The 27,590-nt window shown below is 47.6% G+C and overlaps 1 protein-coding gene across 1 annotated transcript in view; it reads left to right on the plus strand.

Moving 5' to 3' along the window:
• The first annotated feature begins 14,275 nt into the window (after positions 1–14,275).
• PODXL (podocalyxin like) overlaps positions 14,276–27,590 on the plus strand; it is a 47,142-nt gene continuing 33,827 nt past the window's right edge. The window contains exon 1 of the mRNA XM_029963949.1: positions 14,276–14,330. Coding sequence (XP_029819809.1) covers positions 14,276–14,330 — 55 coding nt within the window. The remainder of the gene's footprint in view (positions 14,331–27,590) is intronic.

Genomic DNA, 27,590 nt, shown 5'->3' on the forward strand with positions numbered 1-27,590 from the left:
ATCCAGAGCATCACGTTCATCAGCCACCCGTAGACCTGGCATCCATGAAGCCTTGTAATCCTTTCTCAGTTTTATTCATGCTTCTGGTCTCCTCAGCCTCCTGAGGCAGCAAGAGCCACACCTGAGCTCTGCCTGGCTTTGTCTTGGCTGAGGGATGACGCCCAGCTGCAGGAGGTAGAGGAAGGAGTGAATGTTCCTGCCTCCTCCCACTCCCTATCACTCCGGATGCTGTGACCCAGGGGCAGTTCTCCTGCTCAGCTTTCTCTGCTGCAGACAATGGAGTCCCAGTCTATTCCCTGGGTAGTGCTTACACAGGAGTCATTCAGGGCCTAGGATTGTTCCTGGTGCTTTTACCTTTTCCAGCACTATTGTGTCCTGTTGAGGTGGGGGGATCAGCATTGTAAACTCCATGCAGGGCCTCAGTGCCCCAGAGATTTACTCAATGCCACTGTGGGGGTTTTTTTAACATTATTTTCTTACAAGCTCTAAACTCCTATTTGACCTTTCTGACTCTGGTGCAGTGATGACTTTTCACTCAGCTCTTTCCAGGTACCCAAAGACATCCCCTTATTTGGGGCCTGTGTATGGTTAGGTTACCTTTTTTCCCCATGTGCAATCTTTAACACTTTTCAGCATCAAAAATGGGCTGTCCCTTTTCCTTCTCACTTCCTGCAGACTAGAAAATCCTCCTTCAGCAGTTTTTCCCCCTGAGCTTTCAGTTGCATAAATCTCTGCTGGTTTCATTACTCAGCCCCCCCTTTGCAAGATCATCCCTGAACAGTCTGAGCAGAACAAGACCAGAAGAGGCCAACCAGCATCACAACTCTACTGGGAAAACCAGCCATGCATGCCTGTTCTTTGTTCCCCAGCTTTGAACACTTAATTAATCTACTGCAGCTTGTGAATAATGATGATAGGATAGTCTCTCCAGGAATTGGATCTGACCCATGTGCCAACTCGCCCATATTTTTGACATGCAAAAGAGGCCAGAAAGCTCACAGTGGAAGGGTGGCCTTACTCCTGATGTTCAGACTACTTCTTTCTGGTGGTCATGAGGGAGCAATCCCAAGAGAGGCCTTCCTTTAGTACACATTATCCCATGAGAAGATGAACGTGCCTAACAGCATGAGACCTGAGCATTGAGATAGTCATAGAACCATAGAATGGTGTGGGTTGGAAGGGATTTTTAAAGAAATATCCAGTTCCACACCCCTGAAATGATTTGGGACATATTCAACTAGACCAAGGTGCTCAAAGCCCCATCCAGCCTGACCTCCCTTGTTTCCAGGGATGGGACATCTACTACCTCTCTGAGAAATGTATTCCAGTGTTTCACCACCCTCATTGTAATAAACATCTTCCTTATATTTAATTTAAATTGACCCTCTTTTTGTTTAAAAGCATCACCCCTTGTCCTATCACAACAGGCCCTGCTAAAAAGTTTGTTCCCATCTTTTTTATGGGCCCACTCTTAAGTATTGAAGGGCCACAATAAGGTTTGCCTGGAGCTTGTCTTCTCCAGGCTGAGTCCCCTGAGCTCTGCCTGGATTGATTTTCATTGGAGGAGCCCTCTCACCTTATCCCACCCATCCTACCTCAAGGACACATCTCCAGTCCTTCTCCCCTCCTCCATCTCCCTGACACCAGGAGGGGAAAATGTGCGGGATTTTACGTCATGGAGAGCTATGAACTGTGTCCAGATCTGTCCCATGGAAAGAATTACGAGGGGTTGACACATCCACACACCATCTGATAGCTAAAAATAGGGAGTGTCCATCTGAAATGGCCGAGCCCCACCTCGGCGCTCCCCTGGAACACCCAGTGGGATGTGTGTTTGCAGCCACACAATGGAAGGTGAGGAATGCTAAATATAGGGAGAGTAAATATAGGGAGAGCTGCTCTCCAGCACGGGGAGGTGGGGTGGAATATGTGCCGTGCCAGGAGCTTGGCTTTTGGCTACTAAATAGGAGGTGACAACAGCCAAGGAACCCAGGCAGGAAGAACTTCATTTATTCCTGGATACATGCTGGCTTGTGCTTCTGTGTCCTGCCAAGAGTGACATCAAGGAAACAGGGAGCTCTTCACCACCTCCTGTTCCTCTCCTTCCCTAATCCTCTCTCTGTTTCTGATTGTTTTGCAAGGGCCAGTTGTCCCTTCTGTTGACCATCCTCAGAAGACGCACAACCACTGGGTAGTGAGATCCGCAGAGAATCTCTCTCGCTCATTGACAAATCCATGCCTCATCTCAAAACCAGAGCTCACTGGAGAGGAAAAATTCCCTGCCAGAGGAGATTTCAGGTTTCCATTTTCTTTCTCATTATTTCCTGTGATTATTCCCTGGTGCTATTTAATGAGGAATGGGTAGTCCAACCCTGCCTGGTGCTGTAGAAGCCCAAGAAGCAGATGATGCAAAATCAGTGATGTCACATCTAAGTAAGTAAAGAGAGATCCCAGCTTGGGTTGGTCACCACTGCAGCTTGGCTCTCTGGTTCTCGTTCATCTGAGGTTCAGTGCTCAAAACAGACAAGTCTTTTGGGTACCCACTCACCCAATTTTGAATGTGAGTTCTGGCCCACCATATTTTGTTTTGTTATCCATTGAAAATGGTCATAATATTTCCTGTTTTCCAAGTTTGCCTTCCTACATGCTGGTCTCAAATGCCATCACATGCAGACACGTTAAAGAGACAAAGAAAGCAGGGTTTGAAGAGGACAAACAGACTCTTTTTGGAGAAAATGGCTCTTTTTTCGTGATGCACCCTGTGAACAATAATGTTACAGCATCAACTTGTTCTTTAATCCAGCATCTTGAGAACAACATTAATGGTCAACATCTGTGTTTGTCATTTGACTTCAGTCACTTTGAAGGAGGTGAGGCTCTTCCTCCAGGGAAGGTTCTCATGGGACAGCAGTTGTTTCCACATTCCTTGTTTCAGAGAGGTTTTTCCCCATTATACAGCAGGCAGTTTGCATTGATGCATACGAAGCTTTATGCATTAACTGATGATGTTCCCCAAGTCTAGGTAGGAATTAATTTCCTTCTCAAGATCTTTGAGACAAAAGGGCTGGAAGTTCTTCCGAGGTTACCTGACTCTTCCCAGTGCTGCAGCACCCTTATTACCCTTGTGAACCCACCCTGCTCCTTCCACCCTTCCTCCTGGGTGCTCCAGGATAACACCAGATAACACCCATGGATGGGCAACCCTGCCTTCACCAAAACTATTCACAGGTCATCTCAGTGCTTGAGTCCACTGTCCAGAGGGTTAGAAATACAGAAATACAACAGACTTAACATTTGCCTTGTTGACTTGGGATCCTAAATGTTTCCAAATATGAAGGAAGTTAGTATGGCACTACCTTCTGTGGCATGAGATGATAAGTGTGCCTCATCTAACATTACCCATAACAAAGAATAAACATCCATGCTCATCCCTCTGTTCATTCCACCCAGGGCACTGTCAACTTCTCTGACTGGTGGTCAGAGTTTTCATTGCAGGGAAACATCTTCATCTCCACTGATTGGAGAGACCCTGAATGGAGAGACACACTTGAAAATGTCCAGCTGGTGGTGAACCAGGACCTACAGGAACTTCACAGGGGGACACAGAGCACTCACTAGTTGGATGTTGCCTAAGCCTGTCTTCCCTTTGATTGTGACCAAGAGGCTGCAGTGTAGATTCCAGTTCCACCCTGCTCTTGGCAGGTTTGGGATCTAGCTCAAATCCTGGAGTGGGTCACTCAGACCAGGCATGAAAAGCACACCCTCCTTATCCTGATTTGCCAAAGCCATAAGCTTGATCCATCATCAAAGGGATCTCTGACACGGTCACTGCTGGTGGTGGGTTTAGCTCTAGATCTTTGCAAGCCTGATGGGAGGGAACTGCAGGTTTTCTTTGAGTGGATTTGCCATTTGCTACCAGGAAGGTCAACCCCGTTCAACCTGCTGGAGAGAGGTCAAGGCCCCGTGTGTCCTTTGGCATCTTTTGCAGATGTTCTCCTCAGTGGACCGTAGCTCGCTCACACACAGGATGCAGGGACATAATGACAACTTCCTCTGGTCCCAGAGATTTCAGCAAAGCTCTCCCCACACCGGGAGCATTCCCACCATGTTCATGGCAGAGGTAGTGGTCAGGCTGGAGCAGGTCCAGCCCAACCCCCTCTTCTTCCCAGAATTTCCTTTTATTGTTAATCTCAACAGTGTGAAACATAGACCACATCTGGACTGTTCTTCTGGACATTCAACTTTCTAACCAGCAACCCTTTTTCGTGATGTTTGTTCCCTTCTCTGGAAAGAGAGATTTTTGCTGCCTCCTTGGTTCACTGTTATTCTAATTGATTCAGGAAGAATTTCTCTGCTTTGCTGCGCCCTACCTTGCACTTGGCACAGAACTGAATCCTGAAAAACCCTCCATGCCTCTCTGCAGTGTCTTCAGATCTTGTGCCCTTCTGTGTCCACACACCACTGCACAGTTTGCTTGGCATAAATACATTTCTCAAATGCAGAGTCATCAACAAAGCAGCCACATCTTTTGCCTCCACGAGCACAGGATGTCTCTCTGGACCCTTCAATAAATTCAGTGTCCATTTGAGACATCCCTGAGCAACTTCCAGCTACTGCTCCATAAGGACACGTGCCTTCTCTAGTTACTGGGACACATCTGTCACTGTGGGTGAATGTCCAAAAAACTGAGGGTTTGAATCACATCCCACCCTTCACTTGTGCCTCAGAAGTGGTCACATTTCCACACAGGGCAGAGGAGGGTTGTTGGATGTGATGTGTTCCCTTCCATGTTCCTAAATCCATCCTGTAATCCTCATGTAACTGGCAAGGACTCCGCTGCAAGGACTCCCAGGGAGAGGAGACCAGGCCACAAGCCACAGATTACTGGGTAATTATTACCCAATTTGTTAATTTTCTTCTTTACCCCTCCACTCTGGCTTTTGGCTCTCCTCCTTTTTTACCTCAGTAGAGCTGCAGCCCCTCAAAGCTGCAGAGCAGGGGTAAGCAGGGGTGTGCATCTGACTGCTGCAAGTGTAGGGGTGCACTTGCAGAGCTCCCTCCTTCTGTCTGCTCAACCTCAGAGCCAAAATTGACATTTTTAGGGCAGAGCAGCTCCCCTGACATCACTGCCTGCATCTGTGAGCTGAAGCCTTCCCTTTGCAGGCAGCAGAGATCTGAGGCTCTTGCTGTACGAAGCAGGGCTGTATCCGATGGAAAATATCAAGGTGAAGAGTTGTGAATGCTGCTAATTCTCCTCCACGAAATGCCAGCTCCCCAGGTACCTAATTAACATCCTTAACCCAGCCTGGAGGATGTGGCTTTACCCTGTGCTGGAACAGGGATGCTCTCCAATGCCTGTTTGCACAGCACTGAGCAAAAGTCAGGTTTGAATCCATTTGAGCTTTCTTAGATCAATCCAAACCACAAGAATGAACTGTAATATTCCTTAGCTCTAATAAATCCCATTTCATTGCCAATGTGCCAGGCTAAAAGAAGAATTTCTTTTTACTAGGAAGGAGGCTGCAGGCAGATTGCCTCCAGGCTGGCTTCATCTCAAGTGGGTGAAGTGTTTGCACAAAATCTCCTGGCAGCAATTTCCCGGTGTCCGGGCAGTAGGTTTGGAAGTGGCTTAAGCTGAATCAACAGTGACTCCACGTTTGGGGTGATCTGGGTTAATAACTCCTGCCCAACTTATCCTAGACCTGAGTGCCAGAGAAGTTAAAGCCATCACAGGTGCCAGTACCCGTGTGCAGCAGGGAAACCTACCATAAACCTTTCCTAAGGTACACCCAGGTCAGCACTTCGCTGGGAGTCCTGGCACCAGCAGGAGGGAGATGATGACAGGGTCTCACATCCTCAAGGTGTTTTCTTTCCCAGCTGCTTGGAAGGCTCTGAGATGTCTTTTCTTTTGCAAACACCAAGCAAAATTGTCACGCTGGGGGCGTTGCTGATGTGGGCACCTGCACAGAACTGCAGGACTGGTGAGGAGCTGGCTGCATGGAGATTTCCCCTGCTATTCTCACCTCCTTTTCTCCTTTCCCCATGACAAACCTTGCAGATGCACTTGTCAAAGTATGTGGCTGCTCTGCTCTGCGTTGTTTTTGTCACCAGCAAAAGGACAGGGACACGGGGGGGGTGCAGAGGTAGGTTGGGCTGCATTACAATGAGGGAGTGAAGGGAAGGAGTAAAGGCCAAAAAAGTGCCTGATAACTGTTAGTCTGCCTCTCCTGAGTGGGCCTTGGCATCCCCTGGGAGCAGTGCTGGCTACCTGGATGTTTAGTGTGTCATGTGTCTGGAAGACACTGAACATGATGGAGTTGCCTCCAGGAGATGGTTAAGGGGTGTCTTGGTGCAAGTGATCTTTGAAGGACTTTGCATGTCACACAGGGCTTGGCTGCAGCAGAAAGAGTCCCAACCTCACCAGTGCCAAGGTACAATTAGTCCCTATTTTCCCCATTCTCATAAGCAAGCTAAATTCAGCAAACCTCTGGCTATTAATTGTGGTGGATTCCTTTGCAACCAGAGATCTAGAGAGGCCTCAGCTGTGTTCTCCTGAAGAGTTCAGTACTTTCACCATATGTTGTGACACAAGCAGGAATTCTCCTGTCTCCTCTGCACTTCTCCAGCAGGAAAATTCAGGACTTATATATCCATCCTTATCAATCTTCTGATGACATAGCATCCACCTAAGCCAGACTTAATTTATTCTCCTGTCCCAGCCAGGAGTCACCAGCTACAGTTGAGATCCATGCCAAGGAGTGAGGCAGTATGTCTTGCTGATGCAGTTTAGCTTAGTTGTCCATTAGCCAGGCCAAATCAAACTGAAACATGCTGTGATTTGTCCTCAGCTTTCTGGGGCTGCAGGGATTTCAGGGGAGGACTTTGTGCAACCGTTGTCCTCCTGTAATTCCCATTACTGCTGATGAGAGTGACGCATTTCCACTAACTGGATGAATGTCCTTTAAATTAGGCTTCACTAAAACATGGGAGTAGGGAAATGAAAGAGAGGCAGTGTTTCAATTAGCTTCCAGTTTGTTTTCAGTCCTGTCTCTGAATAGGAGGGCTCCTTATAAAGTATTTAAAAACCCCACACTATTATGCAGGTAAAAGAGCAAACGAGTCTATATGTACAAATCTTCAGTTCTTGGAAATAATAACATGTATTCTTTCCACTGCATGTTCTTTCTTTAAATCTCAAAACCTTTCATAGATCCAGTCCATGAATTAATCTTGTGTTATAAATCTTGTTAAAATGCAGGATGTAGCTTAGAGCTTGCATTGGGAAACTGAGGCACTGGAAGAGAAAAACACATGTTAAAAACTAAACCAGCATCACTATTAGGGCTGAGACTTACAAGTGGGGTTCCCCTCATCTGGCTGCAAAAAGTAACTCATCTGTCCCGGCTTGGGTTCCCACTGACATTAATTCCCTTTTCCAAAAGCGTATTGCTCATCTTAATCTACCACATGCAAAGACCGGCATAAGGATTGGAGGTACTGAGGTGACACAGGATTTACAGCAGCTCTGCCATGCTGATATCCCAGAGAGAAGGTTTTGGGGTGGAAGGAAGCCAGCTGTGGTGATTTGTGTCTCAGCAACCCATAGCTGCTGCACCAGACACAGGGGAAACTGTTCACAAGACAACTGGGAGAACCAGCCCCACAGAGGACATTGGAGTGGGGAAGAGGATATGAGTTTTTTGATAGTACTGAAGGAAGTGGAGGGGTCAACCACTACTCTGGGACATGAGGGACATTTGACCCCCTCTTTACCCTTTATTTTTCTGCCATGTCTAAAAAAGCACACGGAAAAACAGGAGGACACCAACTGAAACACTTGAAGTCCAGGACAGGGCCGGAGAGACAAACAAACAGGGATTTTCCCAAGGCAGCCTGACTCAACCCAGCCAGTAACCCTCTGCTCCTCACTCCCAGCTCACTCCAGTGCTCAGCAACCCTCACTGTCCCCCAGGCACCCTCACAAAGCCCCATCCACATCCTAAATGCTTCATGGAGGGGATCCATGGAGTCAAACCACTTGCAACAAGCTCTACCCCTTCCCCTTCCCCAGTCCAGGCTTCAAACAATTCACCTCATCCCTAATAACCCAATGAGCTTTGCTATGACAGGGCAATGCAGTTAATGGAGAGTGAAATTGGAGAAGAATGTGTGGAAGTTGCAGCTTTTATCTCTAAAACAAATAGTGAATTCCTCAGGGCTGCTGCAGCCCCAAAACAATGATCCAGGCTGCCGGAACTTCGCAGGTTGCCCTGGTAACTTCCAGGATGGTTTGGGGCAAATCCTTGTCAAAGTGGGAAGAGGAGGTGGCAAAGCCAATGGGAAGAGATGTGAAGTTGGTGTTTGGAGAGCAGTGTGTGCCCAAGTGGCCAGCACAGAAGATATTTAGATTGGAGAGACATGCTGCACTCAAGGATCATCTTGTGAAATTCCCACTGAATCCAGATCAGGACTTCAAGGAGTTTCCCTGCTCCATCCAGAAGGAAATAACGTTGGTACATTGTCCAGCAAAATGGAGCAATCCATCCCAAATTTATTGTAGAGGTCTCCTACTGATCCTTCCCAGCCCACAGACCTTTTCAAGCGTTTGTGGGGAGGATGAACAGAGTGGATTTTGGAGCAGGAGTGATCCTCTCACTCTGGGCTTGAACAAAGAGACGCCTGTTTTGCTCTTTACAGCTTCCCAAGGTGGGAAAGCAGAGAGGGAGGTGCTGAGCTCTTCCCCCTGTGATCCAGTGACATGTAGGAGTGATTCAAAGCTGTGTTAGGAAAAGTTTAGACTGGCCATGAGGAAGCATTTAATTACCAAGAGGGTGGTCAAACACAGGAACAGGCTTCCTAGAGAGGTGCTTGATACCCCAAGCCTGTTCTAGAGGCATTTGGAAAACACCCTTAACAACAGAGTTTAACTTGGTCAGCCCTGAGCTCCTCAGGCAGTTGGATTATATAACTGTAGGTTCCTTCAAACTGAAATATATCACAGTTGAGATCAGGATATTATTTCAGAGCTGAACCCAGATTTTAGAAGTCTTTGACTAATACCTATAGAATTTTTGCCTCTTCATCCTAGGAGTTCAGGAAAAGACAGTTGGCATCGTGAGGGGTATCCTGAACTGTTCTTAGCTTTCTCAAGGCAATTCCTGCTCCTGAGGCAAAGCTGCATTTTAATTCCTCCTGGGTCAGCTCCAGGCTAAGGAACAGACTCCCACATGACACTGCTGACTCCTCATCTTCTGAAATACAAACACAAACATCAGACCACAGGTATTTTTGTCTCTTAATAAAGGGAGGGTACTTTGAGGGGTTTTTTTGGGTTTTTTTTTGCTTTCCTTCCTGAAATAACCACTTGGTGATCCTCACCCCAGGAGCCCACGTGCTGTTGCCCACGTCAGAGGTATCAGCTCTGCGTGTGTCGCCCTCCATCTTCCCATCCTAACCCCGAATTTGAATTCCAAACGTTATTACTTTGCGCCCGGCCGCACGAGGAAACAGGTGACGACATCCAATAAAACCGGATTACTGGCAAGTTGAGTGATCCTAAGCTGGATCTCAGCCCGAGGATTTTCCTGCTGCGTCGCTTTCCTCAGTCATTTGCTGTGAAAAGAGGTAAATATCGCAAGGCTGCCCGGAGACGTCAGTCAGATGTTATGACGAATCCGAACACAGCTGAGGAGGAATTACAAGATAAAACTGTCATTGGGAATTTATCCACCAAGAGCAGCTCCTGCTTTATGTTTTCTCCTCCTTTGCCCAGTTTGCTTTTAAGTTGCAGAATAAAATGGGGTTTTCATACCCCTTTGGGGAGACGAAAGAGCATCTTGGGATTTCCTCGGCGAGGAAATCTTATATCAGGTGAAATCTCCCTCCTCCTGAGGCCATTTCAGCCCAGCTGACTCACATACCTTAAAACCACTGACTCCCTGTCCTGTTCTCTCACAGTCTTAGACAAATATTTAGCTGGTACACACAGAAACAGGTACATGTCAATCTGTGTGCAGTGACAGGATTAAAAATGATACCTGACTGACTTAAGCCCGTGAGATTTTTAAATAATAATAATGTTAATAATAAATTTTAAAGCAAATTCCTATTTTTTTTGCCCCCATTTCTCAGGCAGGTGTGCAGGCCATTCTCCAAAGGGTTTCTCTACACCTCAAAGACATGACTTTCATGTTTGGAGTTGAAAGCAAAATCTTTCACATAATTTCCTGACCTTGTGATGTTGGTATTCAGGAAAACCTCCAGAGCTGGGACACTCGTGACAGAGCTCCCAGTGAGCGGTGCTGCATTGGGCATCAAAGACTGTTTACATCTCTCTGTGAAACACCTTTTTGACCTCCCTGGAAGTGCCCAGTTTCCCAAATTAGGGCTTTTTCTGACCTTTTCCCAGACTGATGGTAAAACATTGGTGCGGGATATCCTTTAACAGACCCCCAGCTTTTGAAGCAGCCATGCTAAATATCCCTTTCTCTTTTCCTTCAGCTGCTCATGATTCATAGCCCTGATCTGACACCCTCTCAGTAATTATCCCCTTTGAGGCAGAGACGAGAGGCAGATCCTGAGCCGACGCCTGTACCCTGCAAAGCAGTGGGAATAATGCAAGACCTTTGTGCTGCCCCCTTGAAAAAGGGAAGCTTAGCACCGTGTTTCTGGATGAATCAGTCTTTCCAAGAAGTGGAGACTCTTGGAATGCCGTTATTTTACCCACCATGGCAGCTGCCAGCAGCCAACACTTGCAGCAAGGGAGGAGCAGCATGTCCCACAAGTAAGTTGAGAACTGCCAAAACTCCCTGTGTAAGTGCCAGGGTTATGATAATTAAGAGAAAACCCACATCCCAAATTAGCAATTTAAAAGGATTTAGGCATCAGGTGCTCAGAGGGTGAGGGTCCCTTCTCCCTGCACGAGGCCAAATGACCAGCACAGCCCAGATCTGCTGATGGGACCAGCCAGAAGGAATTCTTCTCCTACCTCTCATTACAAACATTGCACAATAAAACCAATGGCCACCAAAACTAGGCTGATTTTTAAGTGGATTTCAGGTCATTTTGTTTTCCTTGGGTTTTCCCTGCCAAAGGAGCTCTTCTTCTGTCTGTCCTCCCCACAGCTGTCATCCACAGTGGAGATCCAACCCTGGAGGAGCCCATCTCCCAGGCACTGCTATCCCAGAGTAATGTGCCCTGGGATATTTTTGCAGTGTTTTGTGGGCACTGGTGCCATAGAGAGTTTGAAGAGCTCAGCATTCCCCCCCTCCTCTTCATCCCAGGGACACTGCTATGCTGGAGCACCTCAGATTTTCCCCATGGCTGCTTTGACTCGGCAGTTAAAACCAAAATGTGCTGATTGGGAGAGTGTGTGTGTGTGTAAGTGTGACCTGATATTAAAAATACTCTGCAGGGGAAGAAGAAACTGCCTCTCTGATATTGGCAAGATTGATAATGTGCATCAACATGCTCATTCACTTATTGCAGCTTGAGTTTCCCAGGTTTTAGGAGTTGTGCAATGCAGAGTTGTAGTAAGAGGAGGTGAGGCTGGGCTGAGGCACAGGGAAAGTCTCTCCACTGACTCAGAACCCAAAATCAGGACAAGAAGCCTTTTCTGGGGACAAACACAAAGCAGGTAGGGAGGGTGAGCCAGCCAACCCAAGCATCTCCTCTCAAGGTGACCTTGCAACAAGAAGAAAGTCCACCTTTAACTGAAGGCATCAAGAAAACTGTATTTGAAAAGTCCTTTTTGGAGGGAAGGTTATTTTTGCCACCTCTGGGTCCCGGCTGGGAAGGTTCCTGGTTTAGCTGGATCTGTCAGAGCCAGGAGAGGGATTCAGTGCAAAGCTTTGAACTTATTTTTAGTTTCCTCCCAGCTACAGCCTGAACATCAGAGAAAAAACTTTCAACACCCTTCCCTCTTGCCACAAAAAATGCCAAGATCTGATAATAATTTTGTCCTTCATACTCTGGGCATGTTGTTCCTTTAAGACATTCCAAATGGGAGCAAATCTTTCCTAGAAATCATCTTGTGAAAAGGTACACTCACTGTGGGGGAGAGGAGGGATCAGGGGGATTTTGTACCATTGGGGCACTGTGTGTGTGTTCAGATGGGTGAAAGTGCAGAAAGTGATCCCAAATTAACCCAAAACTCCAAAGAAACCCCCACTCATGGTAAGAATCCCAAAATGAACCCAATCTGGATGAAAATCCCCAAGAAACCCACACCTGGATGTGAATCTGAAATCAAACCCCAAACCCCCATCCAGATGAAAATTCCAAATCCACCCCCAAATGCCCATCCTTATAAAACCCACAAATTTTCCCCATGCAGGCAGGAATCCCAAATTGATCCCCAAGTCCTCATCCAGATGAAAATCCCAAATCCTTATTCATGTGGGTGGGAATTCAAAATCAACCTACAAACCCCCATCCAGACGAAAACTGATAATCCCTCACAAGTCTTCCCCCCAGTGAAAACCCCAAATTCACCCTGAACTCCAGTGAAACCTCCCAGTTCACCACTATGCAGGTGGGAATACCAAATCATCCTCACTCCTGCCATTCCAATGAAAACCCTAAACCCTCCCCAACCCCCCAGTTCCAATGAAAACCCCAAACCCCCCTATGTTCCCTTTCAAACCACCCACGCTGACAAAACCCCCAAATCCTTCCCAAGTCCTCATCCTGACGAATATTCCAAATCCCCTCCACGCAGGCAGGAATCCCACCACCCTGATAAAAATCCCAAATCCACCTCTAAACCCAATGTACTCCCCAAATCCCTCCATGTAGGTGAGAGCCCCAAATTCACTCCAAACCACCCACACAACAAAACCCCAAATCCTCCCCAACCACTCGATTCCAATGAAATCCCCAAATCCCCCCATGTAAATGCAAAATCCCACTGAAACCTCGCACCCTGACTAAACCCCCAAGTCTCCCCATGGAGGTGAGAACTCCAAATCCCTATCCCAAAGAAACCCTCCATTTCCCCCCATCAAGCCAGGAGTCCCAAATGTCACCCTGAAGTCCCCAATCCGATGGAAACCCCAAACCCATTGAAACCCCCAAATCCCCCCATGCAGGTGAGAACCCTAAATCCCCCCAAACCTCCATTCCAACAAAACCCCTAAATCCTCTCCAGCCTCCCAACTCCAATAAAACCACAAAATTGCCCCATGCATTTGAGAACCTTAAATGCTCCCAAGCCCCCATCCCGATGAAAACCCCAAACCCAGTCCAAACACAATGAAGCCCCTAAATGGCCCTGTCCAATTGAGAACACCAAGCCCCCTCCCAAATTCGTCACAACCTCATAATTTCTATGAAACCCCCATGCTCTCCCCCAATCTCCCACCCTAACTAAAATCCCAAATCCCCTCATGCAGGTGGAACCCCAAATACAATCCCAAACCCCAATCCCAATGAAAGCCCCAAGTCTCCCCACGCAGTTGAGAACCCCAAATCTCCCCCATACCCTCATCCTAAAGAAACCCCAAATCCACACACATCCCCCAATCCCAACGAAACCCCCAAATCACCCCCATACCCTCATCCCAAAGAAACCCCAAATCCACACACATCCCCTAATCCCAACGAAACCCCCAAATCCTCCCATGCCATTAAGAACCCCAAATCCCTCCCAAATCCCAATCCCAACAAAACCGCCAAATCCTTCCCAACTTCCCAAATCCAACGATACCCCTAAATCCCCCCATACTGCTGAGAACCCCAAATCCCCCCCAAACCCCCGTCCCAATGAAACCCCCTAAATCCTCCCCAACCTCCTCACTCCAAATCTCATGCAGCTGACAGCCCCCAGTCCCCCCAAACCCCTATTCCAACAAAATCCTCAAACCCCTCCACACAGTTAAGAACCCCAAATACCCCCTCAGCCCAAAATCCCAACGAAACCCCCAAACGCCCCCGTGCAGTTGAGAACCCCAAATACCCCGCGTACCCCCATCCTAACGCACCCCACATCCCCTCGGCAGGTGGGATCCCCTCCTCAATTTCCCCCCTCCTCATTCCCCACCCCATCCCCATCATCCCACCTGTCTCTTCCCCCCGCTTCCGGGGGCGGAAGGCGGGGGCGGGTGGGGCCGCTTCCGCGCTCCCGGCGGGGAAAGGGGGCCCGGGCCGGGGCGGGGAAAGGGAAAGTGGAGGGGAGGGAGGGACAGGGCCCGGGAAGGGAGGGAGGGGGAGGGAGGCACTTCCCGCCCGCCCGCCGGGATTGAGCGCCGGGAAGCGCGGGATCGGCCGGGAAGCAACCATGCGGGCTCCGGGGCTGCTTGCTGCTGCTGCTCCGCTGCTGCTGCTGCTGCTCGGTGAGTGCCGCCTCCTTCCCCGCTTTTTGCCCTCGCCGTGCCTTTTCCCCACCTTCCAGCATCCCTCGCCTTCTCGTCCCCCTCTGTTTTTCCTTTTACTATCGGCGAGTTTGGAGGAAAACGATCCGGGGGGGGGGGATGCTGAGCGCCCACTACCGCCTCCTGAAGTCCGGCTTATCTCCCCGTTTTTAGACCAAAACCCGAGCGCATCCAGCCCTCCGCGGCAGCGCAACTTCGGGTGCAGGAGCCGCAGTGCTGGTTCGCTCTGCAGCGGGATGAGCCAAACCCGCTGCTTCCCGCCCGCATCCCTGCCCGGGCGCTGGGGAAACATCTGTCTTGGGAGAGCGATTTTTTAGGGTCTCATCGAGCAAGGAGGGGACCTTGGGTTCGGCTTGGTGCGGCTGTTCTTGCAGTGGTCCAGCGCTGCACGTACCGAACACGAGCCATCACCTCTGCCCGTGGAGATGGCGTGGGAAAAGAGTGCGGGGGGGAAAAAGCAATTCCCTGTTGGAAGTTGATGGAGGAGTTGGAAAAAGGTTAAGCTGGAGACCCCTCGCTGTGGGGCAGCGGTGGAGCCGGGCGGGATGTGTCGTGTCGGGGAGGTTTGGGAGTGGAAGCAGTGCCTGGGGTCCTGCGATGTGGTGTTGGGGTTCAGGGTCTGGTGGGTGATGCAGTGGGAGGTCTGGCTCTTTGATGGGGTGTTTTGTTGGAGAGGTGGCCAAAAAAACACATGGAAAAGTAGCAGGGAAAGGAAATGCACTGATTCTTTGGAAAGTGAATAAAGGTAGGGAGGAGTGGGGTGTTTCTTCCCTGTAATCAAAGAAGACAAGGGAGGTGGGAATCTAATAAAATGAAATAGTATAAAATATAATAAAATACGAAATAAAACAGGAGAAGGTGAAATCTTGCTCCGACTCCTGTCTCCCAAAAGAGCCTCTGCTGAGCTGAATGTGCTTTTATTCAAGGTAACAAAAGCTGGAGGAGGCTCCGGAGGTAAAAGCACAAGTGGAGGCAGGGCCCTGGGGATTTAACTGTGGGGTGAATTCCCAGAGGTCTGGCTGAAATCTCTGCCTGCCTGGTTTTTTCCTGTTCCTCTCATGGAACTGACGGTGCCGGGGGTTTGGTGGGTGAGCAGGTGTGAGCCCCCATCTCTCCCGGATGCCAAGGTGCACTTGAAAAGAGATTTCTCTTCCCCTTAAAGCTCAGGAAGGCTGAGTGTCATTAATATATTGGCATAAAGTAGGAGCAGTTAACACAATTTTCTTGTGCTGGACAGAATTTAGCTGAGTTTAGCTGACTTTGCCTTCTCAGAAGGTTTTGTTTTGTTTTTCAGAATGGGGCAATAAATACTCTGGGCTCGGGACAAAACAGGCTTTCAGTGGGAGGATGTGGGGGGACCTGTTTCTATAACACTCTTAAGTGATCCTATTACACCTTTCTCAGAAATTAATTAACTAAATCCTTGAAAACAGCATTTTCTGTCATTCGTTGCTGTTCTTAAGTTCTGAAATAAGCTCCTTAGAGATGCTTTTATGTTGCTCGCTGGGTATTGGCACCAGGATTTTCTTCCTTAGGGGTCAAAATAGGCATCCCAGTTTGCTGGATGTTTGGCCTTGGAGTCTCAAGGCTCATATCTCTGCAATCATCTGAGCTACTCAAAGCTTAAAATTCATCTTTTTTTCCTCTCCTTAAATGGGAAGAAGTTGAGCCTGTAAGTGAAACTGCAAGATTTCGAGTATCTTAAGAAATTGGGATGGTGCCTGCATGATTTGCTCTCCTTGAACTGGATGTGAAATGGGTGGGTGAGTGGGATTTCGAGTTGGGATTTTGGAGCATGTTTTTGGAAGGTGACAACCTCTGTGCGTGGGGCAGAGCAGAGTCAACGCAAGGTTACTGAAGCTTTTTAAAGGCAGCTCTTTTGGGTACAGCTATTTCTCTAGAAATACTGACTTCCAGGCTTGTGGCATCCCAAACCCCCGATTCTGCAGAGATTCCCTCTTATTTCCCTCCTTAAATCAGGATAAAATCAGCTTCAGACAAGAGTGTACAAGAGATGCAGCAAACATGGCACTGGGCAAATAACATCTGTAAATTCAACCAGCCAGTGAGTGGCTCAGTTACCCATTACAGTGTCTTCATGGGATATTTAATTTTATTTACTCCTTCCCCATATTGCGTCTTGTATTCCCACAGGGAGGTCTGATAACAAAATTGCATCAGGAAGAGAAAACCAATTCTTTTTATTCACAGAGGATTCAAAAGAGCCACAGCACAAACCTGTCCTGGGGGCAAAAAAGAACAGGAAGGGGCTTTACTGGAGATCAACCCTTCGCCGGGATCAAAACAAACCTCAGATTGATGGGTTTTAAATCCTTGTTGCCAAAACACTGCTTTTCATTCCCAAAGCTGGGCTGGCTCCCTGGTACTGGGAGTTCCCTGGTACTGGGAGTTTGTGTTTGTAGAAGACAAGCTGTCAAAGATGCGCATTTTTAAAAAAACATTTTATCCGTTGAATACTAATCCTGACATGGGTGGGAGGAGGCAATTTGGGGCCATATCTCCTGGAGAAGAAAAAAAATGGTTAACCTGAGGGTTTCAGAATCAGCAGTGAAGCAGAGTGTCTTCTCAATATATTTGCTGTTGGAGGAACTTCGATAAGATTTTTGCAACCTTTTTGCAGGCTGTTTTAGCAGTGCGGTGTCTTCGATTCCCCCGTGGCAAAGCAGGTACAGTAATAGTAGCCTGGGGCCTGTTTGGAAGGCTTAATTAAAGAGTTGTTTGTAAATCATTTGAAGATCTTTGGATGAAAGGAACTGGAACCATGCAATATGCTGATTTAATTCCGGAGAGTTGCTCTAAAGGTTTGTGACAAGGAGGTTGGTGATCATTCATGTTGGCGGTGACGGGAGACCGGCTGGAAATATCTGCTCTCAGCATTTCTAGGGAGGCTGGGGTTGCACTTTGGTTATTATTTACTTTATAAATCATTTATTTTCTCTCCCCATCTGGGGGGGAGAAAGTTCTGGGGTGTTTTGGTGCTCAGGCCATGGGGAGTGATGGAGGTTATCCATGACCAGTGAGGATCCCTCTGCTGTGCTGCGCCCCTGTGAGCGCAGAGAGGAGCTGTTGGAGTTTAGGTACCCCAAATTTTACCCCCTTCTCTATGATGCTGATCTGGGTGGCCTCTTTACCCTGTCCTCAAGGACCCACCACAGCACCCAGAGCCCCCCCTGGGGGCTTTGCAGGGCTGGGGAGGATGGGGTGAGTGGGGTTTCACCCTTATTACAGAGTGATGCTCTGTGGAGGTGAGATCCTGCTGTAACATCTGCCTGTGCTATGGGAGCTCAAGCCCCAAGCCCAGGTGCCTTCAGCTTTATCTCCAGGGGGTCCAGGCAGTAGCAAATCCACCCGTGGATGCACAGAAATTCCTCCCTTCCCACTGCTGATCTGATGGGGAGTGACACAGACAGAAACACGCAGGTTGTGAGCCTGAGGATCCGCCTCACCCTCAGTTCTGCTCCCAGCCTGACAGCGCTCTTGCATGACCAACAATCACCCTCAGCTCTGAGGGCTGAACACCACAGAGGGTTTGAACTCTGCAGGAATCCAGGTGGCCCGGTTTGGTCCATTCCCCATGTGCAGGAGTGTGAAATCTCCCCAAGCCTCCGAGGAGATTTCACGCGCTCCTGCCAACTTCCTTGTCCAAAGCCTGTTTACGTGCTCAGCTTCTTCCATAACTGGCCCATCTCCATCTAAGGATGTTGTTTCTGAATTCTTGCAATGCCTGCCCTTTCCTTCACACAGAGCTCCTGAGCAAACCTGGCCTTTTTTTTCCCCACTCTAAGCCGTGCACAGTCATCTGGCATTTGTTGTTCTCCAGCTACCTGTGCTCTGTCTGCTGCAACCCCCAGGGCTTTGCTGGATACTCCACATGTCAGAGAGCAGTTCCTTTGGGCTTGGAATTCTCAAACAAATCCACCAAGTCTTTCTCTTGCAGTTTGTGAGACAGCCAGGCTCAAGCCTGATTCTGCATGGGAGTCTTGCAGATCCCACTGCATGGTGGGGTTTGGGGAAGTGTTACCCATCTCCCCCCAAACCCTCTCCATCTGCCATTGGGGCTTAAACAAAAGAAAATCCCTATTTTCCTCCTAGAATTACTTGGTGTGTTGGTGTCCCACAACGCAGAGTGAAGGTGCTTCCTCCTGTTATTTTGGAGGCTTGGGAACAATTTGTCTGAGCTTCACCAGGTTTTATGGCTCTAACTGTATACTTTTTGTAGAGTTGTGCCGGAGCCTTGTGGTGTTTTGCTCTGGAGATCCTTGAGGAAACTGGGTGGAGGCAGGAGGGATGTGCTCTGCCCATATCACAGCTCCAGTTTAGAAGTGCCTAAATGTGCCATATCCAAAAACATGTTAATATTTGTGCTAAACAACCCTGTCTGAGAAGGTAGAGCTGGGGAGAAAAATACGATCTTCCCTGTTACTGTACAAAAATCATATACGAAGAGCTGAAATGCTGTTTAAAGGACTGTGACTGTTTTTCCTGTTTTTTCTTAAACTATGTCCTGTTTGGTGGAGAGACCGTGTGGTGAGTGGTCAGGGATGGGGAGATTCTCTCAGCTGGGGCTGCTGCAGGACAAAGAGGAGTGAGAAGTGTTCAAAAAACAACTAGACGTGGTGCTTAGGGACCTGGTTTAGTGGTGGACCAGGCAGTGTTAGGTTAATGGTTGGACTCAATGATTTTAGAGGTCTTTTCTGACCTTCCATGGTTCCATGAAGTTCTGGTGAGCAGGGGACTGAAATGCAACAACAGCTTTCCATGGCCAGAAGCAACCGCGCAACGCTGCAAGAGCAGAAGGCACAAGCCACAAGGAGGGCTTTTATCATGAGACCCACTAAATTTGGAGCTTTGTGCTGTGATTCAGGAGGAGCTGGTGACTTTGCACTGCTTGTTTTTCTACCCCTTTATAGTGTGACAGCCTGGGGCCACCAGATGCAGTGGTATTTTTCTTCAAGGTGAACTTCCCGGGGATGGGTGTCAGTGTCCTCACCTCCTTCCACAGCCAAGGCAGAGAGTTCATCATAGAACCACAGAATGGTTTGGGTTGAAAGAGTCATTAAATATCACTCAGTTCCACCCCCTGCCATGGGCAGGGACACCTTTCACTAGACCAGGTTGCTCCAAGCCCCATCCAAACTGGCCTTGGACACTTCCAGGGATGGGGCAGCCACAACTTTTCTGGGCAACCTGTGCCAGGGCCTCACCACCCTCTGAGGAAACCTGAAGTTCCCTAAAGGATGATCCAGCCTCCTTCAAGTTTCTTGCTGGCTTTGAATTACAAATAGTGCTGGAAATAGTGAGTGTCTGGGGGAGTCGTAGAAAATACCAGTAGTAACATTACTGCTTTCTGGAAGTGCAAAACTCTGGGGTGGGTTATTTTGGGTGACCTTCTGGGGGGTTGCACAGACATATTCACTTGATTTGAGCCCCTGTGTGTCTCAGAGTCAGCTTTTGGTACCAAGTATTGCTCCCCATGGAAGTGATCACGGCACCAAAGCTGCCAGAGTCCAAGAAGCATTTGGACAACACTCTTGGGCACATGGTAGGATTCTTGGGGTTGTCCTGTGCAAGGCCAGGAGTTGGACTTGGTGATCCTTGTGGGTCCCTTCTATGTCTGAATATTCTGTGATTCTGTGAAATCCTTTTGGAACCAGAAAGTGCCAGGATGCCCCATCAACCCTAAAGAGAAAAAAAAAACAACCACTCTTCTTCAAGACTCGGAGTGAAGTTGCTCCGAACTCCAAAGGCACCAACGTCCTCCAGTGCCTATTTGCTTATTGAGCCAGAGGCCTTGTTGATGAAGGTTTTCTCATCACTAAATGTGTCTGTTTTGCAGACCTCTGCAGCTCCTGCTGCTCTGCATGTTGCAGGCACCTTTTCTGTCCCGTGGACAACGTGTGTCTCGCAGCTCGCTTGGCCGCGGGCCAGGGGCGCTCAGCAGGCACCGGTGACACTTCGGTGACAAAGTATTGCAAGGAGACAGGGAGGGTGCAAACATCTTGTTAAAATTAACTCAGTGTGGCGCCTCAATGCCCTGCAGAGAGCAGAAGGGGTGAGGAAGGGGAATGAGCCTTTATTTCGGGCTGAAGCACCTGCTTTTAGAATGTGCATCCACAATAAACCAGCTGAGGGAAGGCGACGTTGAGGTTTGGCCTTCAGCAATGGCTTGACTTGTGCATAACATCCAAGGTTCCGTGTCCTGGTGTAGTGCTGGGGCTGGGTGGTGGCAGAAAGGCACTGGGCTCCAGTTTGGGATGAGCTGGCTTGTGGAGGAGGGGAAAACTGGGAGTCCCAGTATTGCCAGCTCTTCTGTAATTGGAGACAAGTTGCTTCTTCCTCCTACTGAGGGACCCAAGGTAGTGCCATGTAGGTTCAGATATTTATCCAGGGTGTTCAAGGTTGGAGCTGAGCTGTTCTTTAATTCAGCTGCATCCTCTGAAGGCAATTTAGATGTGTCTTGGGCTAATTTGTCCACTAGAAAGGTTTGTTTCCATATATGCTCCTCAACATGATCCAACGTTGCACCAAATATCCTGGAAATACTTATCATAGAATATACTGAGTTGTAAGGAACCCATCAGGATCATTGAGTCCATCTCCTGGCCCTACACAGGACACCCCAAGAATCACACCATGTCCCTGGTGTTGTAGAACAGTGTCTGTATGTGCTTAAAAACATCAAAAAAAAAAGGTGTGTTTCGGGATTTGGAAGAACGTCTTGGTGGTGGGTCAGGAGTGCACCCTAAAGGCTGCAAAATGAAAAGGCAAATAAGAATATGATCCTTGGGTTTAAAACCCAGATCTGTGTTTGATGCCAGGTTCAGGACAGATCCTTGGAAATAGGCAGATGGGATCTGTGTTATAACCTCCTCCAAAATGGAAAAGGGAATTTTTTATCTCTGAGTTGGTCCCATTTTAGATGTTGCTTTGAGGTCCAGTTGATATTCTTAGCATCCTTAATAAAAATTGCATTAATCCAGAGCCTTTTTCTCTGTCTTACAAACTCTGTGTGCAGGGAGCTTTGGTCTGAGGCCACATGGCTTGTGAGAGTGGTGAAAGGCAGAAGGAAGGTCATTTTGCAGTGGAAGAATAAGGCCTTAGTTATTAATGGCAAAGGCTGAAATTTTCTCTTGCAGCCTTAATTGATTTTAGCAAATTTAACTGGAAGAGAAGGGAGAAATTGGCTTAGAGTTATTAAGCTGTAGTGCTTAAATATATATTAAATCTATTGTAGAGAAATGAGGAGACAACCTTGTCAGACATTTATTCTAAGTGGCTTCTGTTAGATGAAGGCAAAGAGAAAAATGCCAGATCTCTAACTTTGACAAAGGGGACTTGAAAGGCTCTTCAGAAAGATTTGGAAAAACTGTATTTGAGAAAGTCCTTCTTTGAAACCTAATAGCAAAGACCACTTTTTTTCTTTTTTTTTCCCCTCCTCCCTGGAGTCTGAAGGCAGGAGAGTGAGATAAGACATTCCACCACGTAGGCAAATGGAGGGGAAAGAAAAAGGAAAAGTTTAAATGATACTGCTGGAGGCTGAGGGAAGTGGAGAGCTCTCAGGGTGACCATTATATGCTGCTTATCAAGATACTGCAAGCCTTGGCTGTGAGAAAAAGCAGAGTAGAGTTAAGGAGATGCTCTGTGCCAGCAGGGATCTGGTTAGCAGTGGTTGTGCTGGAATAACATCAAGTAACCAAGGTCTTGGGGATAGATAGATATATTTATGCTAAATAAGCAATAAAGTTGTCTTGGTTGGACATTTCTAATTTATTAAGCAACAGAAGAAATGTTTAAAGCACAGGTAAAGGGAGTGAGTTTCTACCAGGTACTAGGCCAGCTAATAAGTAGCACCCTCAAACCAGGCTGTGATTGCTCCAAACCAGCTTTCTCATTAATGCATTTTTTCAGTCATCACTCTCTGCTGGTGCCCTGGTTTGGTTTTGGAGCCTAAAGGAATAGAAATAACAAATAAATAAATACAAATTTGCTCCCATGGGTTTCTCTTGGCAAAGTGGAGAAAGTAGCAACGTGCAGTAAAAGCACAAAACGGCCCCCTCGTGTTTTTTATTTTCCTTTTTGTTATTTTTTCCTTCTAATATGGGTTTCATTTTTACCCTGATCTGGCTGTGAGGTGTTTGTGCTCTCCACTGCCTCCTTCTGAGGCCACAGGAGTTTATACCAAATCCCAGCAATGCCATAAGCCCCCCAGAATCCCACGTGGCAATGAAAAGCTGGGATGTGTGTGCTGCAAATGGGATGAACCAACAATTCTGGGGCTCCCAGAAAAGCCTCATCCAACTGAGAGACAACAGGGCAAATTATAAGCAAAGTGGGACATGGCATCACATCAGCTGTGAAGTCAGAAAGCAAAAATCACCCCCTTGAGCCCATTTTCCAAGTATGCAAGAGTTGATCTCAGCCCATCATCACTTGGGGTAATTCCCATGCCAAAAAGGCCATGGGAGGTGTCAATCTCTTTGGCATAAGGAATAAATTTTCCTGTCCTGACCAGTCGTGTGGAATATTGTGGGGGAAAAAAGTTTAGAGATTAATACAACACCCTATTATAGAAAATTATTTTGTTTCCTTAAAACTTTCCCAGATGGCTAAAAAAAGCCCTCAAGGCTCTCAGTCTGTGTGATTTTGGAGGCTTCTAAGATAGTTCCTGCCTATGAATGGCACCAATAAATCCCCATTAACTTCATTCAACGGGAGGACGTTCTTTTTTTTTTTTCTCATTAAAACCTCACAAAGGGTTCAAAAACCTCATTTTATGGCAGGCTGCTTTGATTTAAATTGATGTGGCTTAAATTATGAATTTTAATCACGACTTAAAATACGGCAGGAGAAAGTCAGAATTTGAATGATTTGATTTTAATCATGTTTTTCATTTACAATTCATAGCTACATCCCTTCGGCAGGGCTAATTCTCCTCATTGTAAAACTTGGAGATTTACAGCCCACTCTTGCCTTTCAACTGTGTTTTCCAACCAGGTTGACACACTCTTGAACATATTTGTTTAAGCAATTTTATAGCCTGATGCCTCTCTGTCTTGATTTCTAATTTATGCATCTCCCAAGTCTTCCTTGGTAGTGATGAATAAAACCAATTTTGGGTTTATTGGTGGAAAACGCTCTTTGCTTGTAGAGGAAATTGCTGTTAAACTGACAGATGCAAAAACAGCATTTAAAATTCCTTTAAGTCACATCAAATAACCCGGGGCCTGGTTACCTAATGAATAAAGTTTTCAACACACTTTTGAGTTCAGCGCCGAGCAATTCACTGAGCAAATCTCAAGCTTAGTGATGGGGTTTATTTTCATGACTGAAATGAATTGTTTCGTGTCCCTCGAGGATTCTGAACAAGCAGGAGCTGTTCCCTTAAAATTCACTTTTACTGTTTAAAATGGGAGAGGAAACAATTTTATTTTTCAGCTGCCAGTTTCCAATTGTTTTTGCAGCTTGGAATTAACTGTGGATGGAGCAGCTGGCTGTGTCTCCCCTTGGTCTGCAGAGGGAATTTCAATGGATAGCTGAGGTTTATATGTGTAACTTCTGACAGAAAAACCCCACGCTGAGTGTCTGGATACCCTGGATATCTGCCCATAGTGTGGGCAGAAGGCAATTAAAGGAAAGAGAAGCAAGAATTAACGAGGCTTCCTTTAACTGGCTGCCCGTTTTTCGTCCCTCATCCAAATCCAATCCTGTTTAGTGTTAGAAAATCCAAATTCCCCAAGTGCCATGAGCACCCTGCTTGGGTTTGGTCTTACTGAAGTATATTTAATATTTATTTTTTTTTTAAATTTGGTCTTTTACAAATTAGGAAGAGATTTGGCCTTGACGGATCGTGGCCCATGGCAGGGAGCACACCCATTCCCAACAGGACAAGCCCAGATTGGAAAGATCCTTCTTGTGTCCAGGGGACCAACATAGCCTAGCAGATCCTGGTGGACCTCCATCCATTCACAGTGCGTGCAGTTTGGTGAGGATAGCAGGGATAACCTGAATTCCCCCTCTTCTTTCCCAAGTAAAACACTATTCATAGACAATTCCACAGAGCCTGGTGAATCCTGGATCTCCTCATCCAGCCTATTTTAATGCATCCCCTTGCTGATCCAACATGAGACCATTTTATCCAGCAAGTCTGAGAAATAAAACTTTACTATTTTAAGGCAACAATCACAGGGGGTGGGAAAAAAGGAAAATAAAATGATCTTGAGATGATTGTGATGCCACTCCTGCCATCACTGCTGTGCCACTGCCAGTGACATGGGTGTTCTGTTTCTGCTACAAAACATCAGTTTAGGCCCATAAAGTTCCCTGATAAGCTGCAGTTGAACCCAGCCTAAGGTGGAGGATGCACTAACAGACCCTGGGCAAGACCCTGCAGCCCTCACTCTGCATTTGATTAGCCCAAATCCCTCTCAGGGTGTTGGGAGGAGCAACATCCCATGATGGCCATGAGAGCCAGAGGCTCTTCCACAGTGAGTGGTTCTCCAAACCCGGCCTATAATTTACTGTCTCACCCCAAACCTTATTTCCTGTGGAGTTTTCCAATCAGGAGAATGTCAGTGGTGGATGGGGTGGTAATCAGCAATTCCTAATGAGAGAAAGGATGGTCAAAACAACCTCTTCTCTGGGCTGCACAGCAAAGCACAAAGCCTGTCACCCACCACTGTCCACGTCACCCACTTCAGGTTTCTCCAGATCATGGCTTCAGTTTCTGGGGGTGATTTAGGGCAGCTGAGTTGGGGGGGGGAAATCTTTTATTTTGGCAAAGCAAGTGGCACAAAAAGAAGAAAGGCAGACTGGTGGGACGAGGGGGAAATGTAGCCATGTAAGGTGGGTTGGTGGCAGGAGAAATAGGGGACCCCATGGTCAACACGTGTGTGGTGTGGTCCTTTATGAATGCCCTTTAGAGAGGGTTAGGAGGGGAGAGACAGGAATCCAAACTGATAGGATGAAAAAGTGAAGAGATTGTTTTCTGCTTTAAAAAAACCCAATTTTTTGTGTGCTGCTGTTATGCATCTGACCACGGGTGTGCTGGGTAAAATTCTGGGGGGTTTAAAGGACTTTTGGTGGCACAGGGAACCCCAAGGGAGCAGGGCTTTTCCCCCCCTGATCACATTAGGAATGAGATTACAGCATCTCATCAGCATCTTGCCCCACCAGCAGCTCCTGCAGAACCCTCTGCTTGCTCTCCCTGGCCAGTGCAGAATGTTCCAGCATTGCAGGACACGGTGTGGACAACTGGATAGGCCTCGGGAGGGGTGGAGAGCCCCAGCACGATGCTTATTGGTGAGAAAGTTGGGGGGACACTGTGGAGAGCGGGTGTATTTTGGGCCAGACCCAAAGCTCTGGAGGGTGTGGCTGCTGAGGTCCCACCGTGCAAACTCTCCCTGTGCTCTCACACGGAAAAACCCCGCTAACAGTCCTGATAAAAAAAAACTGCAAAATGAATAAATAATGATTTTTAAAAATCGGAAAACCACCAAAAAGGCGCTGCGTGTGCCTTGCGGGTTTGAGGAGAAGCGCTCGGGGCCCGGCCGTGCCGAAGGAATGCCGGCTATTTCGGGGCTGTGTTTGTGTTTGAGCTGGCCGATGAGGGTGGCAGCTCCACTCTTTGTCTTCCGTGAGAGCATTTTGCGTGTCTGGCAGGACCACTCCAATCTGATTAGGCGGGGGCTCGCTGGAGGGGGGGTTGACAGCAGCGATGCCGGGATGGATGTAAAGCTGCTTTCCCTGGGAGCAGGGGCTGCCCCGAGCCTGAAACACAGCCCAGCTGGCCTTTTAGGGAGGGGTTCCTTATAATCCGGCTCAGAAGCAGTTTTGGGGCACGGGTTTATCTCTGTCTTGGCTGGGAAAATTGGTACCCTGAGGCGCTGGAGGAAGAGGGTTGATAAAGCGGATGGTGAGTGGGACTAGCACCGGGAAACCTCTGTAGGAAAACTGGCTTTGAAGCTGGATTTTGGAAAGCACTTTTGGGATTTACTTTATTTACTCCCATCCTGAAGGCTGACAGTCATCACAGTGGGGGGCTCAGGGAAGGGAAGGGTAAGAAAAGTGCAGCCCATGAGCTGTTCCCGTAAGGATTTCGGCTCAGTCTGAGCAGGGGCACTCACCCTACTGAGGGACAGGAGAGAGAAGGGGTAATAACATTTTGCTTCTGCCCAAATCCGGCAAGACCAGATGCTCACAGCCTGTGTCTGAAGTAAGAACTATTCCTGATGCAGGAATTTGTTTCACAGAGGCAGGGAAAGACCCTCGGATCTCTCAGCTCCTGTTTTTAAGCAACAACTCTGTTCTTTGCTGATGTGGATAGATGTGCCTGAGGTGCCTGTGGGCAGATTTCCCATATTTCTCCTCACAAAAGGCTTGTTACAGGAGCTTGGTGACACCTGGACCTCTCAGGAGTTTCCAAAGCCTAAGAGTTGCACATCATTCCAGCCTGCTCAATCCATGGATTTTTCCACGAAACTACCCAGAGTGGGAAAAGGAAGAGCCCTCTCCTTGATAATATAGATTAGGAATAATGCATTTGTTTTGTAGCAATGAAGAACAACTTTTGGAGCTGATTGGGTTTGGATTTGAGCCACCTTCCCAAGGGTGAGGGTCTAACATACAAATGTCCTGCTGCTGTAACTCATCTCCATCACATTCCCTTTTCTCCAACACTATTCTGCTCCCATTTGGGAGATCTGATCCAAATCCTGCAGCAACACAGAACTTGTTCATCTGCTGCATCCCCCACAGTCCCAGAATGCAATGCCTGGCTTCTAGCATGGGTGTCCCTTTTATTTTGCTACTGTGCTGTGCAGAAATTTGCTGGACAAAGACTTGGTGCTGTTGATCTTCAAGGTTCCTTTCTGTGATTCTGTGGTGATTCTATGTCAGGTAAGAGGGGCCAGGAACATGCCTGCACCAGAGAGCAGTGTCTGTAGTAGGTAGACTTGCAAGTTATTAATTATTTAAAGCAATCAGTTACCGAGAATTTAAAGCAATCAACAATCAATTACTGAGAATTATCAATAATCGCTGCTAGAAGTCATTGTTTGCTTTTGATGGCTCAGCTCTTTCTTGCCTCCATGCTCAGCAGGCTCAGGGCTTGGTTTCTTAGTGGTGTTCAGCAGCATTTTGCCCAGATAATAATTTCCAGAGATGTCAGGATGAGATGGGGCTCGGGGCAACGGGAGGGTCTTT

This window comes from Manacus vitellinus, unplaced genomic scaffold (assembly GCF_001715985.3).
Source record: "Manacus vitellinus isolate BGI_N305 unplaced genomic scaffold, ASM171598v3 scaffold_65_pilon, whole genome shotgun sequence".
In the NCBI taxonomy this organism is placed as follows: Eukaryota; Metazoa; Chordata; class Aves; order Passeriformes; family Pipridae; genus Manacus; species Manacus vitellinus.